Source organism: Anastrepha obliqua, chromosome 1, assembly GCF_027943255.1.
Source record: "Anastrepha obliqua isolate idAnaObli1 chromosome 1, idAnaObli1_1.0, whole genome shotgun sequence".
Classification (NCBI taxonomy): domain Eukaryota; kingdom Metazoa; phylum Arthropoda; class Insecta; order Diptera; family Tephritidae; genus Anastrepha; species Anastrepha obliqua.
Window position 1 is genome coordinate 40185162 of NC_072892.1, and position 18293 is coordinate 40203454.

General features: G+C 38.1%; 1 protein-coding gene across 1 annotated transcript in view; it reads right to left on the minus strand.

Moving 5' to 3' along the window:
* The window catches only part of LOC129253363 (growth hormone-regulated TBC protein 1-A), a 28494-nt gene extending 11449 nt beyond the window's left edge, over positions 1-17045 (minus strand). Inside the window, exons 1-3 of the mRNA XM_054891710.1 lie at positions 16961-17045; positions 4578-4765; positions 1613-1870 (exon numbers count right to left, since the gene is read on the minus strand). Coding sequence (XP_054747685.1) covers positions 1613-1870; positions 4578-4765; positions 16961-16995 — 481 coding nt within the window. The 5' untranslated portion in view covers positions 16996-17045. The remainder of the gene's footprint in view (positions 1-1612; positions 1871-4577; positions 4766-16960) is intronic.
* Between the last annotated feature and the right edge of the window lie 1248 nt (positions 17046-18293).

Genomic DNA, 18293 nt, shown 5'->3' on the forward strand with positions numbered 1-18293 from the left:
TTTTTTTTTAAGCAGTTTTATTAAATCTTTTGGCTTATACAACTAATATTTTTCAAAATAGGACTCTTGAGCGTCAATACACCGCTGGTAGCGGTCCTTCCACTGCAGGAAACATTTTTTACAGTTTTTTGGATCGCCTCGATGAAGTCGAAACGCCTCTTCCGGAGGGGGCAGGTCTGGGCTGTAGGGAGGGTGGGGAAGCACCGGAACCCCTATCTTGGCCAATGCAGAGGTTCACATCTTCGTCTGTTTGCGTCGTCGAAGGCCTTCCAGATCGCTGTTCGTCTTCAACGTCCTCCCGGCCTTCCTTGAAAGACTTGTGCCGCCGTTTTACCTGGGCACTGGACAGAGATTGGTAGCCCAATGGTTTCGGTACTCGTTTTGTTTAGCTTTACGCAAAATTTGATCGAGCAACGTTGCTCCAACGATCGCTTCATTTTCGCCACTGCAAAATCCTAACACACTTTTAAAACAGCTTTCACGCGCGGAGCGATATTCACTGCACCGCTGTTGCCAGCGAACTGGGACCGGTTTCTAGTGGAAGGGGAAGGTCCAACGATAATTTTCCCCACCAGCCGATTCGGTTGATCGCTTGGCAGACGCTCCGCGCGGGAAGGCTCATTACTTTTCAATCAAACCCTGTATATTTATTTCATGTAATTGGCGCAACAATTATTGGTTGTTTGACCGAGCTCATCCTCCAATTTGTGGTGTGCGTCTTGATGTTGTTCCAGAAATGGAGGGACCTACAGTTTTAAGTCAACTCTGAACGACAGTTGTTTTTTATGAGGAGCTTTTTCATGGCAGAAATACACTCGTAGGTTTGCAATTGCCTGGCGAGAGCCGACCGCTATTAAAAAAAAAATATTTTCTATCATTATGCTGTTTCATACCCTCAGTGGGTTTTGAGTAAAATAATCTCTTTTGCAAGCATTCTTTCGCAAATAAATAGTCATCAATTCTTTCCGATATCAAGAAAAGTCTGCTGCATTTGCCACAATTGCAAATTACCTGCGAAACAAGAATTGTTTTTTGGGTAAATTTTTCCGCGACTTCTTTCAAAAATAGGCTTCCTGTCTTGTCATGAGAACACTCTTATTTTCCAATACATTTCCTTCGCCCAATGCCCACATCTTCACTAAATCGTTTAATAAAGCAAGAGACAACGCGCGCAAGAAACGTTTTTGAATCAACACTTACATTTTTGGCTCTTTTTTATATTGGAAATTGCTTTCTCCCTTTTCCAAGGCTTTTAATTCGCTTCACATTTACTAATAAATAAAAAATTGTTTGAAAGGCAATAAAATATAAAAAAAACTAATTTGAATGTTTACGTAGCAGTATGTAGTAGTATGTGATGTTACTATAGTAGTATGTGATGTTATTTTAAGAATTATAGCGAATAATCGAGAATTAAAAATCTTTCAAAGCGAGGAATTTTATAAAACCAAACACTTTTTGAGACGTTGAACAGTGATTTTTGGCGTGAATAGATTTTGAAAATGCGATATTATCACTTTTCATTTATAGCCCGTTATAAAAAAAAATGCCTTGTTTTACACAATACTGTACACTGGAACTGCATAGCCATGAAGTGGTGATGTTCACATACCCGCAATATAATTCAAGCCCTGGCAGTAGCCCACTTCGCGATTATGATGCGCATACGCAACCAATATATTGAAGAGACGCTCCTTTTTCGTATCAAAGTGAATATTGTCAGGAAATGTACGAGGTAGATCAATTGTTATGGAATCGCAGATTTCTTTCTCGTAATGCGCGCTCAACAAATTACGATAAAGCGTAGGCGAGCGCTGTTGCAGTTTGGAGGCACCGGAAATTTTCATCCAAACATCAGGACGAAATGGGCCTGAAAGAAAAGAAAATGAAAAATGTGGCGAGAAAATTTGTATAACAATTAGGGATATTCACGAAATGAATTAGTTAATTTGAAAAAAACTCACGTTAAGTAAATGTAATAACTAATAACCATAACTAGCCATCAAATGCATATACGAGAATATAACTACGCTGAACTCAAATTGGCGAAATGAGGTTTTATAAAACGAAGTTTCCTGCCAGCTTCTAAAGTTGAAAAAAACTTTCGAACACAAATCATAGGCGATTAAGTAAATATGGTCATTCGAGAAAATATAGTACTTAAAAACAAAAAAGCGGCTTTTAGGTCTATAATATTTAATATAATATACGCATGAATTACGTTATTTTTGCCTCCTCCGGAAAGCGCACTTTAAAATCATCATCTTAACTCTAGCTAACTGTCATGTGCTACTCTAAGCATCACTCCTGCAGGCACTTTTTGAGTCACCTTTTAGACACGTTAGAAGGCATCTCCATCAACTGAGGATGTCCAGTCGTACACACAACAACCACTGGATCTTACAGTACACAAACAGGCTATCAACACCATTCGCAAAACAAACCTTCACCACCTTTGTGAACTCTCGCTCCCCGAATGTCGTTATCGAAGTCCAACCACCACCGATAGCAGACGAAGAGCTTCAACAGCCAAGTGAGACACGCTTTACTCAGACACAATGACGTTATGGATATTGTAGTAGATTAAACTCTTACTTATTTAGAATTGACCCAAATATGCTCAACATATTATATATACCATTTGAGGGTACCCTGGATGACACTAACCAACTCTTTACATGCCCCACACATCTTACACTCCTTTCCCACTGGAACGACCAAGTCGAAACCGCCTGTTTCTTGGTCTTGCCGTTAAATAAGACCGACTACGGCGATCGATGACTTCACTGCGATGGCAAGGTATTTGGAAACTGCTGCAGCAACAACAAAAACATCATGAGTTCTCTCATGCCCTGAACTACAACTTTATGCGTCGTCTCAATTCAGCAGTCATGTTGTCGCATGCTACGTAACTCTTGTCTGATAAGGGTTTATTCTTTATGGTCGGTGAGGAAACGTTCGAGAAGGTCATTAAGGGGGGGGGGTAACGTTAATTCATGGAAAAAAAGGCACATTTTTATGATTTTTTTTTGATGACACAGTTAAAATTTATTCGTCAAATCTTTTACTACATAAAACTATAGCATTTGAAGTATATTTTGTGAAATTTTCATCCAAAAATATTTAAAAATACGGCAATGGCAGAAATTATTCGGACGCATCTAAAAAAAAAGTAGTTTTGCGGTGCCCCTCATAACTCGGTGTTAAATCATCTGAAATCAAAAAACCAAAGTTATTTCGTTAGATAATCGTTTTCTCCGGGTAACGCCGAGAGGGTTTTTTGAAATTAAAAATTTTTCGATTTTTGGGAACACGTTAAAGTCAAAAACACGATTTTCGCGTAAAAAATCGGTGAATTAGTTACCGTAAAAACAAAAGTATCAACAAATTCGAAAAAAACTCTTCGGCGTTACCTTGTAAAACATCTACAGAAAAATTGTTCAAAATTTCAAAAGGATCGGTGCAGTAGTTTCAAAGTTATGAGGGGCACCGACTTTGAAAACGTAAGTTGTGGGAAAAACGCTTTAAAGTACAAATGGCGCGCGGTTGAGCCAGGTAGGTAGCAACACTTACATGGCTGTATCTTTGTAAGTTTTGCTCCGATTCGTCTAAAATTTTCACAGAATATTCTTGAAAGGTTCTTCATTTAAAAAACCAAATAAAAAAAAATGCAAAAATAAAAATTTAAAAACGTTACCCCCCCCTTAAGGGCAGTTGCGTCGGCCAAATTACAACTCGTTTAATGCAAATTCCTAATGCCTGTCTAGAGTTGACCTCTTTTAAAACAAAAAAACTTTTTTTTTTTATTTCATGTCCACAGTGGGTCTCGCACCCGAATAGTAGCCAACCAAAGGTTAAGTAAAAATAAGTATTTTTGCGAAAAATGGATCTACTTATTGCTTCTATGATTAAGGCGACCAAAAAAGTTTAGCTTAGGTGAGGTTGAACTGGTTGACTTGCAGTCATGCATAAACCGATTCAGTCCATAGCTATATCAGATGGAGTTCATTAGTTATGTGTTTTGAAATAGTCCACCCGCATGGTGTCTGTTTCTATTGCAAATTCAAGGAGACATTTACAACCTACTGCTGAGATATCTTCCAATCCATCAAACTATGCTGCCATCAGATATTTTAAACGTGTTTTGAATAATGCAGGACATCCGCAAAGGAAATACTCTACAGTTTCCCTTGAGCCCTGCTCCTTACATTTCCTGCATTCTTCGCTGCCCGAGACTCCTATCTTATAAGCATATGCTGCTACTGGGCTATGTCCCGTCGGCAAGCCTATCATAGTTTTACAATATCTTCTTGTTAGTGATAGTATAAATCGAGTTCGATTCTGATCGTCATGTTTGCACATGAGCTTGGCATTCCTGCAAGTGATAAGAGGAGATGCAAAACAAATTTGTGTGAACAGTTTTCGATGAAACATAAACTTATTTCCTATAACTTCTACACGTGCATCTAACTTTGCTTATATGGCATTCACCTAAAAGCTAAACTAAATAATTAATAGCCTTCGTGAATATTTAATATTTAAGTATGTGAAAAAATGAAAATAAATTTTCTTCTTACCTGGTATGCCCTTTCGTATGTACCGTTTTAATTTGTTATCGACTATAGTGAGATCGGAATTACGTTGCAAGACGGCTTCCCATTTCATACGACGCTTCGTGAGTGTCTTCAGGTAACCGGACATGAATTGCTCATAATTCTTGTAATCGAAATTATCCGAGCGTTTAAAGCCATATTCGTCAACATCGCTGTGGAGAGAAGGTATACAAATGAGATAAGTAAACAAAAACAAAATTCAAATATTTTCATTGAGATTATAAAGGCTAATGATGATAAGCTTTTTGTTGACGGTATATAGAATGCAAAAAATGCATAAATGTATAGAAAAAAATGCAACAAAAAATATTATCAAAAATCAACGCATATTTTGAGCCACTTGAATGCCGAACGAAGTGACATTGAGTTAATTTTTTCGTATATCACTAACACATTCTTGGTCTGAGAGCCGGCTAACGATCTGCTATTAGTCACATCATAGAAATCTTTTCACCATGGGAAGTGTGGGCGTATTAAATTTTCTAAAAGCGGTATAGTACAGAAACATATAAAAAAATACCATTCTGAGCCGGGTAAATATCTTAAAACAATGTGTGGGAGATATTATCCTATTTCCAAGCCTAAAATGACAACCTTGTATAAAATTCGACATTGTTTTTACGCTCGAGAAAAGCTCCAATCGAAAGTGAGACACACAATCGTCGATCGATTCATACGGCAAGGGGTTAATGCATTTTTTGTAGTTCATATAAGATACGATTAAAAATTACTTTCGAGGATATTTCCCACTATTAAAAATAATTAAAACAAACATGTACTTAAATCAACTATAAAGTCTGGTGGCAAAATTAGGTTTTCAATTTAAAGTTTTTAACGGCGGAGCGTATGAGCGTGGAGGGGACCGCGTTAGCTTTGTTATTAGTGTGAGTTTTATAGCCCCGATGACCAATGGGCGAGTGGACGTTTACAATCGAAGCGTATTTCATGGCCAATAACTCATGTGCAACTGCTCGTCGTAGATTTCGTTCACATTACAATATTTGACATTTACGACGTGATGCCCCAAATGAAGATTTGATTCGCTCATGTGTGCGAAGGTTCCGGACAACAAGTTCGGTGGCAAACAGCTCCTGACCGGGGCGCAGTCGGACATCGAGAATAAATTAAAATATTGTACTTGGCGCTACAGGTTTACAGGACTTCACCACTTCGAAATTTGAATCGTGCAAGCGTTTTAGCCTAACGCTTACAATTTGCAATCGTAAGCAATGTTGATGCGATTTCTAACGGTAAACACTATCTTTTGGAATGATTAAGCCCATTTTCTTTAAAATGGAAATGTAAATAAGCAAAATTGTAATATTGTTCACCCACTATTAAAACATCAACAGCCGCTTCACAGTCCCAAAGTGGCGTTTTGGTGTGATTTGTCAAGCAGTGGAATGGTTAGGTCTGGTTGAAGCGGTTCTCCATTGCGGGACACACTCAGGCTCATAGCCCATTGTGATGCCGCATAGGGAACTTGTCCTTATCTCTTCTAAAACCAGTGTGCACTTTTCGAAAATTTTATTGTAGAAAATCCCTGATTTCCACAGAACTAAGATCTTCCAATACATTGAAAAAGTGTCCACCTAAAATGTTAACCTACGTCTGTATAGAGCGGGACAATGGGACAAAACCGCACCGTCTCTTCCTCTTCCTCATCTAGACAACTTCTGAGAAGTCATGTGCTTGCATACCCATCCTCTGGGCGTGCCTGCCGATTAGGCAATGCCCCGCTATAACTGAAATCAGTGTGCTAAGACGGTGCTTATCTCGACTTAGCAGAGATTCTGTGGAATAGAGAAGCAGTGTAATAATTAGCCCATATTTTTTTGAAAACCGTTGAGAGCAAGCAAATTCTGTAAAAAGTATCACTTATCGTCGCACGCTGAAAGATTATTTTCTACCTTCATAAAACATAAACATACATGATTTCAGCAAGATGGGGATGCGCAGCATGCGGCCAGAGAGGCCATGGCGATGCTGTGTGATTTCTTCTCTAACAGACTGATAAGCCATTTCTGCGACATATCCTGTCCACCCAGTTATCCCTATCTCACCCCTATGAACTTTTTTCTGTGGGGAGACCCAAAGAGTGACGTCTATAAAACAAACTCAACGACCATCTGAACACTAACAGAAAATATCGTTTGCGAGGTTAATGGCAGCCCATCACTTCTCCAGCAAGAGGCGCATAGTACGGAGGCTAGATGCCAAGACTGTATCTGAAGTAATGGTCAATATTTAGAAGAAATATTGTATATATAATATATAATATTTTGAATACAAGTATAAAAAAGTAAATGAATACAAGTAAAAATAAGTAAGTAAAAATGTAAGAGCGCCCGTGTGACTGTATAACTAATGAATTGGAGTGAAGTTTAAAATAAAATATATTACAATGTGCCAAACTTTAGTGACGTCGCTGAGGGCACTTTGAAGACAAATAATTAGAAAACTATTCTTTTCGGAATATTGGGAGTTATAAAGGTTGTTAATGAACTACTCCCTAACATCTCTACCAAGTTTCATCAAATAAATCATTTTGCTTTACCTAAGTCGGATGCTTTCGCCACCCTGTGGATTACTTCGCTGGTAGATGCAACAAACCTACGCCTGCATCAGTTCACGTTTTTGTGCAAATTGCACAACTTGCTTTAGGCATTTTTAATTTTTTATTCACAAGTAAAAGACATTTCGTAAATTGCACGTATTTTTGTCACAAAAAATTAAACGGAATATTCAAGAAAAAAAAAATGTTGCAACCAAATACATATTATTTTGAAAATAATAAATATATATTATGTAAAAGCAACAAAAGCGTCCGACAAATGAAGGCAACATTGGGGAATATAAGGCAGCCAAATGTCAGAAAATGAACAGATAAAGTAGTTTTATTACTACATTTTTATAAGAAAAATTGTAGGGCTGTAGGGCTGTTATTATTGTTCCAGCCATTATACGAGGGTTTCATTTCTATTTTGCGCCTGTGCAACACTTACGTGTAATGAAATGTAATTCAATATTTTTATGGAAAAGTTTGGTATTTTTTAGCATAAACCCACATACATATAACGTTTTCACTTACGAGTTTTATTTACTCTTTGTTTAGTGACTTAAAAATTCAACTCGCCTAAAAGATGGAATTAACCATGGAAAGTTTCGCGCGATGATTTATTATGATTTTCGTCGGAGATTATTGATCAACTTCGACTTTTGGGGTTGAAGCACAACAACGTGGCCATCGATCCTTACAGGCTGAATTTGGTGAAGGCCGTCGATTGTTGTGACAGAAACAATCAATGATGTGCGTCCATTGATAACGCAAAACCCTCACGTGAAATATCACGAGATAGAGGCCTTCTTGGACATTAGTGGGACCAACATACAATCAATATTGCATGAAGGTCGTTAAGATTTTCATAATTTGGCAATTCCCAAAAAAAGGACTCGTGTCGATTGATGTGAAAAAAAACATTTTTTTAAGAAATTCTTCGGTGGTTCTAAGCACGTTTATGACATTGTAACCGGTGACGAATCTTGGAGCTATGCATATGAGTCGGAAACAAAACAGCAATCGGCAGTATAGGTGTTCCAAGACGAGCTTAATTCAAATCTGGTCATGTTGCAACTGTACTATTAGAGAAACTTAGAACAGTCAATTTTGAGTGGTACACAACCATTTGTTTGCCAGAAATTTTTGAAAAAATTATCAAAAACCAACCGCCGAGTTGGTGCACTACCATTCGAAAGTGCACAGGTACGAAACTTCAGGCTACTTCAGGAAACTTCACCCAAATTGATAGAAACAGTTTTTTTTCTAATAGCGGTTCCCTTCGGAAGACCATGGCAAACCTCCGAATGTATTTTTACCATGAAAAAGCTTCTCATAAAAAACTATTTTCCGTTCGTAGGCAGCATAAAACTGTAGGTCCCTCCATTTCTGGGAAACATCGAGGCATACACCACAAATAGGAAGAAGAGCTCGACCAAACACCCCAAAGAACGAATCCGTCTTCATGTATCGGCTCACGAGAGAGTTTTTGAGCACTCAAAAGATCGAATTCATGTGTCACCCGCCTTACAGCTCTGATTTGGCAACTATTGATTTCTTTTTGTTTCCGGACAACGCCTGAAGCAGCTGTTGAAGCCTTTATGCTGATTTTGGGGGTATCCACTTTTGAGTGGCAAAAGTGCTTTGAAAATGGGTCAAGCAAATGCAGAAATGTATTGATTTCCAAGGAGAATATTTTGGAAAACAATAGAACCATTTCCATGATTATTTTATGGTGTTTTTGTCATTAGACGCAAAATATAAAACGCAAGCCTCGTCTGTATGTATCATACATAAATATGATACATAAATAGTTTTGAAAATAATTTAGTTTTAGACAATCCAAAGTACATTGAACAAGTAGTAGCAGTAGAGCAGCTGACTTGCTTTTATTTATTTATTTGGTGACTAAACTGTGAATCTTTGTTTATGGATTTTCACATTCTAGGCACCAAAAGCAAAAACAAAATGCACTGCTATTGTTTTTTTTTTTTTGTTCTACTGATTCTATCTGTGCAATATGATTTGAGGAAATCAGAATTATTTCAAATTCATTTGATAAAATATCCCGTAAATCGGTAATAATTGGGTAACACTTGCCAGCAGCTAAGAGAAAATACGATAGAAGTACGCAGCACATTTTGATAAGCTTCAGAAGGAACTTGAAATCGTTTATGTTGCCCTTTCCTTTCTACCTCCGCCCGCAAAAAGCTAATTAATTATGTTCAAAACGGTGTTATCATTTTAGTCGTGTATGTGTACATATGTATTTTTATGGATGGCTAGTTTTACAAAGCTAGGTAGATAAGAGTGTACCTATGTGTGTATTCATACATACATCTGCGTTCACAATAATAGCAGCGCGGCATGCTGTAAAGTTTCGACTATTTATTTCCTTTTTATTTTAGTTTCTTTTATTTTTTACAGAAATATATTATAGTTCAACAAATTTTCATCAAAATATCAAACGTTTTAATCAGAATGTTTAAAAAATTAAAATTTTGGTACAATAAAATTCAAGTTTAAAATTAATTTTTGTTTGTTTGTTTTTTTTTAATTTTTTTTTAGGAACGTTCGAAAATTTTCTTTGTATGTAAAAAGTGCGCAACGCCGGCAGCAAAAAAAGTTGCGAAAATCAGCGCGATTTTTAAGCCACTTCAAATTTGAGCTTGAACCAAAATTCAATGGGTTATAAAATTAAATACTCGAACATTTTCTGAAAATTCTGAATAAAAGGTTTTAAATTTTGATGGAAGTTTGCTAAATGTTTTTAAATTTTTTACAAAGCTTGAAAATATGAGTTACTTATGCTTTTTGTTGTAGAATGAACTATATTTTTGCAATAAAATAAATATAAGTAAATAGTCAAACGAAAAAAGTCTAAGCGTATCGGATAGCATTGACAATTACGAGTTCGGCGTAGTTATCTAGAATCCAGCATTAACACCAACCACAACGTCAGCCTAGAGATGCAGCGAAGAATAAGTCTTGCCAAAAGGTGCTGCTTTGGGTTCGGTAGGCAATTGAAAAGCAGAGACCTCTCTCGACGCATGAAAGCAAACGCTCTATCAATCACTCATCTCCCCGGTATTACTGTACGGTGCTGAGTCCTGGACATTGACGAACACCGATGGGCGGTTATTAGGAGCGTTCGGGAGAAAAATTCTTCACAATTTGGTAAAATTTGCGTGACTGCTGTATACCAAATAAGCCAGCTGTACAAGCTGTACGCCGTCATCGGTGTAGTGAAGCGCATTAAAATTCAGCGATTGCGCTGGCTGTGTCACGTTGAGCGATTGGATAACAACGCTCCAGCAAAGAAAGTGCTTTTCGAAATGTACTGGTGTAACTCACAAACAAGTACGTCCTCATCTCCTTTGGAAAGACAAATTCGAAGACGACCTAACCTGCCCTTGGTGTTTCTAACTGGCGTCAACGCGCACAATGTAGAGGCGATTAGCGCAACATTTGGTAGTGGCCAAGACCGACCATCCGTTTTATTTGCCATGTAAGTAAGTCAATAGTAAAACTTCGTAATATTTCGCTCTGATATTATTTTGAACACAGGTGTACTTATATGCATGCACAATAAAAAGTTGTGATTATAAATCAAAACAACGTGACCCATACATAGAATTTTTTTCTTGTATAAAAATGTGAAACACATTTTGACTTTGTACGCGCCAAAGTTAGAAATAGTCGAATGATTGGCATGTGTATGTATGTTTATATGTATAAACAATTTATGACGTTCGTTAGTCAGAAATGCAAGCTGCACTTTTGAATTCTTATTACTTTAAATGACACTTGCACCCACCACTGTGACAGAGCTGTCGAAGATGACATTAAACGTACGAGGGACAATACAAAATTGCCATCAGTTCCTGGCTAATACCGTGAAAAGACAAATTTTGTATGGTGCGGAGGAAACGCCACATGTATCATACTTTCTACTTACCGGTTGTGCGCAGTACGCGCATGTAGTGCATTTAACGGTGTCCGACGATGCAGGACTAGTAATATCTGGCGTGTAGCCGCTAGACATTCTAGCAATGGAAGCTTCCCAAAAGCGAGAACACAGAGGGAACAAGGTGGGATAACTCTACAAAAGGGCGTTGACAATCTAAAGCTTTGGCTAACGAGGCCCAATTGATAGGTGGACTTTTACCTGACCGAGTTCTTAAGTGGGTATGACTGCATCAAAGCATATTTACACAGGCTCAACCACGACGGCCATCACTATTGTGATTCCTGGGACGAAAACATCATAGAAGCTGTTCACCACACATACTTCACATGCTCGCGCTTCCGTTATGGAAGAGAAAAAAAATTATTCGATGCCACTTGGTATAAGTTTGTAACAAACACAGGTCTGAATGCATGTTCGTATGTATTGTATGAGTGTATCAAATATCAATATATACCGGCAAACTAATAAAATTTATAATATAATGGGCGGATCAGTGCGTGATAAAAATTTAAAAAACGTGGTGCACGAGCTGACGGCAGCTGTTTTGTTTCCGCTTTTAACACTGACCGTACCGCGCCCAGTCAAATGACCGGTTACAAAATTGAATTTAAAAATATAAACTGACTATGTATTTGTTCCTTGGTTAATTTAACTTTATATAATACATATATAAAATACAAAAAAAATTAAAATGTATGATTTATTATTTTATTGTTATTTGAAAATATTAATTATGTATTAGAAAAAATTAAAAATTTGTTTGGAAAAACAATTATTTCATAACCGGTCAAATGACCGGTTGCGGTAGGAATAAGTAAACGTGATACACCGGTACGGTTAGTGCTAAAGAAATAGTTTTGAGTGATACAGTAATACAGTGACGTGCAGCGAAATAGGGGCACTACTTATTCCATGTGGTTATTTTTACAAAGCTCATCGCTTGACATGACAAAAAAATATATTGTTTTTGTGCATATGCTATTTATGAAAAAAAAGGCTTCATTCAATAACAAGTAAAAAAATAACAATAATTTACTTCTAGCATATTTAATGAATTTTTATTACCAGGTCACTAGAGCACTAGTCCGCCTCGAGTCATTCACATTAAATTGAGTAGAGAATTTACATAAACTGGATAGAAACGGAATTCCGGTATATTTCTGCCATGAAAAAGCTTTTCATAAAAACAAATTATATGCGTTATAAAACTGTAGGTCCTTCCATTTATGGAACGTCAGGGCACACGCCGAGCAGGGCACACGCGTAGAGTAACGTCATCCTTTCATGGTCCTCTTTAGTTTCGAGAGCAAGAAAAAGTCACAGGGGGCCACATCTGGGGAATACGGTGGCTGTGGGATCATTAGTGTGTTGTTTTTAGCCAAAAAGTCGCGCACAAGCAACGATGTGTGAGCAGCGGCGTTATCGTGATGCAAGAGCCAATTTTTGTTCTTCCACAAATCCGGGCGTTTCTGGCGGATTGCTTCGCGCAAATTGCGCACAGCTTGCAGGTAATATTCCTTATAGACCGTTCTACGCTCCGGCAAGAACTCATGATGCACAACGCCCCTGCAATCGAAGAAAACGGTAAGCTTGGCGCGCTTTTTTCGGTCTTGGTTTGTGCGGCAGCTTCCATTGAGATGATTGAGTTTTGGTTTCCACGTCATAACCATAAACACACGATTTGTCACCAGTTATGACTCTCTGGAGCAAATATGGGTCGTCGCGGACAGAGTCCAACATCTCATTAGCAATGTTCATGCGATACTGCTTTTGGTCGAAATTGAGCAGTTTTGGTGCAAATTTTGCGGCGACCCGTATCATGACCAAATTATTGAAAAAAAAATCGTATAGCATGAGCCAATAGATATGTCTAGGTCCTCAGCAACTTCTCTAACGGTGATTCGACTATTTGCCAGTACCATTTTCTTCACTTCATCAATTTTTTCGTCTGTTGTTGAAGTGCTCGGGCGTCCGGCACGCTTTACGTCATTCACATCTTCTCGGCCTTCTGAGAACATTTTGTACCACCGATAAACGTTGCTTTGGTCCAAAGTAGCTTCTCCGTATGACACAGTCAATATTCGGAATGCATCCGCGCACTTAATTTCGTTTTTCACACAAAATTTGATACAGGTTTTTTGATCTATCTTTTTGAATAGGTAACCGAAAAATGTAAAAGCAAAGCAGCTGTCAACAATTAACTGAACATTTAAAACGGCCGAACTCGTCGGCATGAGTGAGAGACATGAGTACCAACATATCGCCACAAAAAAATCGAAATTCGAATATACGTAACCTGCTAAAATTCAAAATTCGCAAAACTTTTTGAACACACCTCGTACATACGCGCCAATTATATGCAGTAAAACCTTCCTTGGGTGGGCACTAGCCGTCAGTCAGCTTTTAGAACGGGCACAATGAGAGCCTTGTAGAGTGTTAGTTTTGTTCGCCGAGGGAGGGCTTTACTACTCAGTTGCCTACTAAGTCCAATGTAGCACTTGTTGGCAAGAGAGATTCTACGTTGGATTTCCAGGCTGGCATTGTTATACGTGTTAATGGGGGTTCCTAAATAAACGAAGTATTTTACAACCTCGAAATTATAACTGTCAAAAGTGACGTGGGTGCCAATACGCAAGTGCGCCAACTGTTTGTTTGATGATAGGAGGTACTTCGTTTTGTCCTCGTTCACCAACAGACCCATTGTTTTTGCCTCTTTATCCAGTTTGGAGAAGGCAGAACTAACAGCGCGGTTGTTAAGGCCGATGATGTCAATATCATCGCCATACGCCAACAATTGTACGCTCTTATAAGAAATTGTCCCTGAGCGATTAAGTTCTGCGGCTCGCACGATCTTCTTCAATATCAGGTTAAAGAAGTCACACGACAGCGAGTCACCCTGTCTAAAACCTCGTTTGGTACCATACGACTCGCAGAGGTCCTTCCTAATTCTGATGGCGTTGCTGGTATTGAGCCGTATTAGTCTTGCGGGGATACCAAATTCAGACATCGCGGTATATAGGTAACTCTTTTTCGTACCGTCGAATGCAGCTTTAAAGTCGACGAAAAGATGGTGGGTGTCGATTCTCCTTTCATAGGGTTTTTCCAAGATTTGACGTATTGTGAATATCTGGTCGAGTGTGGACTTTCCAGGTCTAAAGCCACACTGATAAGGTCCAATCAGTTGGTAGATTGTGGGCTTCAGGCGGACTTCAGGCGGGAATTAAATTTAAATTTTTTTTTTAGTACAGTACTCTCGACGGAAGTGACGCATCAAGTTCTTCTTCTTTTTTAGTGTTTTCTTATAATAAAAAAATACTGAATTTTATAAAATCATTGATTGGACTCTTCAAAACGTTCGATTCGGTTTCAGTTCAGCGTCTCCTGAAAGCCAAAGTTCGTTTCGGTTTGGCCTAAAAGTCTATATTCGGTGGAACCGATTTATGAAGTGCTAATTGAAAAATGCAACCAATCATCAGCCTCAAAAGGCTACAGTTCGCCATCGAAAACTGGCAATTTGCTGCCGTCTATGATAACAAGCCGAATAGAAACTTCAAGCTGATATAGAACTCGAAATAATCCGAAAGAATGAGTAAGTGTGGCTCTTTGGTTTTGAGGTGTAACTTCTTTAAACTCAGTAAAAATTATATGACACTATTTTGGCAGACCAAATAAATGCTTACGTAGTCTACGTGATGAAGGTCAAAATATCAATAGTATGAGCAATATCAAGAATTCGATAGACATAATAATCTCCGCAAGTATTTGGCCCTATATCACTCCATTAATAACTGGTTGATGCAGTTTTATTACCAAATCCAGCGTGCCCCGAATCGCTTTCGAGGGCTAATAGGTTTCCCCATAATTCTGATATTTTTACACACAACTTGTCGGAACCCTTCATGCTTGTAGCGCTCCTACAATTTGTAATTTGAAAGGATTCAATGTGCTCTTTAAGTCTTAAGCCATCCATTTTTTTTTTATAGAACTACGATTAATAAAAAGCACAATTCACTCTATGCAGCCTACTCAAGGGTGATAGATTACAAGGTTTGGCTTTCCGAAGCAAAATTGTGGGGGTAACTTCGGTCGCCACATCATCGGAAATTCGGCAGCAGAATCCTGCCCGCTCATGCCACACGTATTCTCGTCCAATCAGAGAGCAACCATATAAGATGAGCATTGGCTGTGTTGATTTTGTCTTATATCACTAGCACAATCTCAGTTTTATCATAAACAAGGTAAGTAGGTGAAATCATTGAAGTACCATTCTGGTACTTCCCAAGTTGCACTAAAGCGCATTTTCTATACCATTTTGATACCACCAACGAGCACATATCTACAGCCAACCAGAGCTGTTGATGTAATGTAGAAGATTGATGGAATTTAGGTTGGCGTACTGCCCCACTCTGTAACCACTCATTTACAGAGAAAGTTCTCAACAGTCTTCTGCTCTGAAAGGTCCCCATAGCTTCTGCAATGGGGGTTATATGATAAGTCTAGCTTTTGCGCGTGTGTGCTGTTCGCACAATGACCGATAAACACAACTACGAGTTTGGAAATAGAATGGCATGGAATCCCCAAGACTTTCTGAGTCCTCCGTATATTGTACTGAGGCCAAAGAGTTTTTGGAATGGCACATGAAGAAATGGAGCTCCATCTTTTCTGCGCTTTCCTGAGAAATAATTTGTGCAATTCACCTTTAACAGCTGTCAGGGGAAGCCGATGACCGCGTAGGAGGGACCTGAGGCCAATTCAGTCCCCTTCTTAGCAAGCTCACCAGCAATTTCATTTACCTTTATGTTCCTATGTCCTGGAACCTAGATCAGAGAAATGTTACCTACACACCCAGGAGATTTGATCTCCTCCTTACAGGAGTTTACTAGTTTGGTTTTGCAACATGGCGTCGTTAGAGCTTTGAATGTTAGTATCTCCCTCGGCCCCACGTTCCCTAAGCATTTTACATGCCTGCAGAACAAATATGGGCGTGAACAAACCACTATCACATCCCATGTAACGTGAGCAAATCAGCTGATTCCTTCAAATGCACTGAGAGCCGGTTAACGGTCTGAGAGACTGAACTTTTTCACCTGCACTCTACTAATAGCTCTTTTATATGCATGTGCTTAAGAGACACAACAATCGCCATTGTTATTCTATTTATACACCGCAAAGTAAAATACAACAAATTAAAAATATTTCGAGTTCTGGCGTAACATGTTTAGATGCACCACTACCCAATCAAAGTTTCTGCATTAGAAAACATGTGAATAGGTACTCAAGTTTTTTTCTCTTCAGTTTTTTATTCATTCAAGCACCTGAACACTAATGAAGTGTGCAATGATGTGTGTGCGTTTTTTAGCGCAAAGCACGTGAGGCGGGACAATTACTCGTCTAGTGAATTAAAAATTAAATAAACCAGCTGAATGCTGGTAGACGCTGTGGCTTGACAAGTGTGCCAAAGCAGAACTTTGTACTTTACATGACGTAATGCATTACTACGTAGATATATGTATATGCCTATGTAGCGCGCGGCATAAAGGTGTGGTGCACTTAAAAGCTATAAACGTAAGTACATATGTATATAAGTATATATTTATATATATATGTATATGGATATGTATAAACCACGAAGTAGGAACAACGTTTGCCATTCTTGTGTATAAACGATGTTTAACCGGCGCGTTGATTTGAAGAGACTTCCAAGAATCAAAAAATTTCTTTTACACACAGACAGACCATTTGGTTTTAAATTCCATATGTGTGTGGATAAGTAAAAAAGAATGTTTAAATTTAAAAATATATATATTTAATATTGCAAACCTGAATCTTGAGTTGCTACTGGCCGCTACATCCATAGAAACTGCCCTTATTAGACACACTGGTTCCAAATTGTTGATAAAAACAGCCGGGGAAAATTCGATTTCCGACTTGACACACTAAAACTTTTTTTCCAATAAATACTACGTTGGTTTCTTCTATTTTGTTACACCTTGCACATGTTACCGGCATTTGTTTTAATGGTTATTCACTCTTAACACTTTATACACTTCCTGTAAAATTTCCTATGCAGACTGTTAACACAATTGCAACGTTGAGGTAATTAATGCCACTTTAGCTCCATAATCCGTTCAAAGGAAACGAATAGCTGATAGATATGTATGTACGAGTATATCTGTTGAAAACGTATGAAAAATATATTTAAAATTTATAGTGTCGGACAATAAAACCTGCTAAAACACAACTGTATGAACAACACTTTCATTGAAGAAAGAAACATATACACATGCATATGTATGTCGACGATGAGTAACGCTTTTACCGCTGCTTTAAAAATATTGTTTTATTGGTGCGCACATTTAGCCAAAACTATCGCCTTACGCTACACCTGTTCACACATGTACTTAATCACTGATGTATATATAATATTTGCTCAATAAAATTCTGCCTGTATCTGCTGGTATGGCATCAGCTGGCTTTCAGATTTTATTTTAGCTTTATTTAACATGAAAATTTGCTTACTTCCAAGAAGCCGTCCGTGGACATAGCGCCTTATAAAATAAAGTAGTCAGGTATTTAGTTAACAATGCGTTGTTGTTCTTATTACAAAGAATGGACCGACAAATTTCGCTATTGAAAGCAGGTGAGCGAGCGCAGTTGGCTATCTTTCTAAAGCGTTTTACTTGCTTTATTAGAAAGAAGCGTTTTTTTTCAGCTTACGAGCAACACAAAAAACCTGATAAGGCGATTAACGATTTTCAATTGAAAGCCATTTGCAAGCCTCTTATCACTCTCTTACTTAGTTTTTTACACCATTGGTGTTAACGCAGACGCTGACATAGACGTAAACGCCTCTGCCTCCTATGACCTCGTCTAGCTGAAATGGGGGCGTGTGTTGTTGTATCAACGTTGTAACATATTTCGCTTTTATTGTAAATGGTTATTTCGAGTAGGCTAGAGTCGAGGTTCCTTTCTAGAGATTCGTTGAAGGTGTCTATAAAAATGCAGTAAGTGACATAAAAATTTTAAGACTTGTGTCAACTCTTAATCCTCTATACATTAGCACTTAACAAAAATTGCTTCGTATTCCCAACCCATTCACAATGTTTCACACTCACAACACACTGCTTTATCGCCAATATTTTGCAATTAAAAA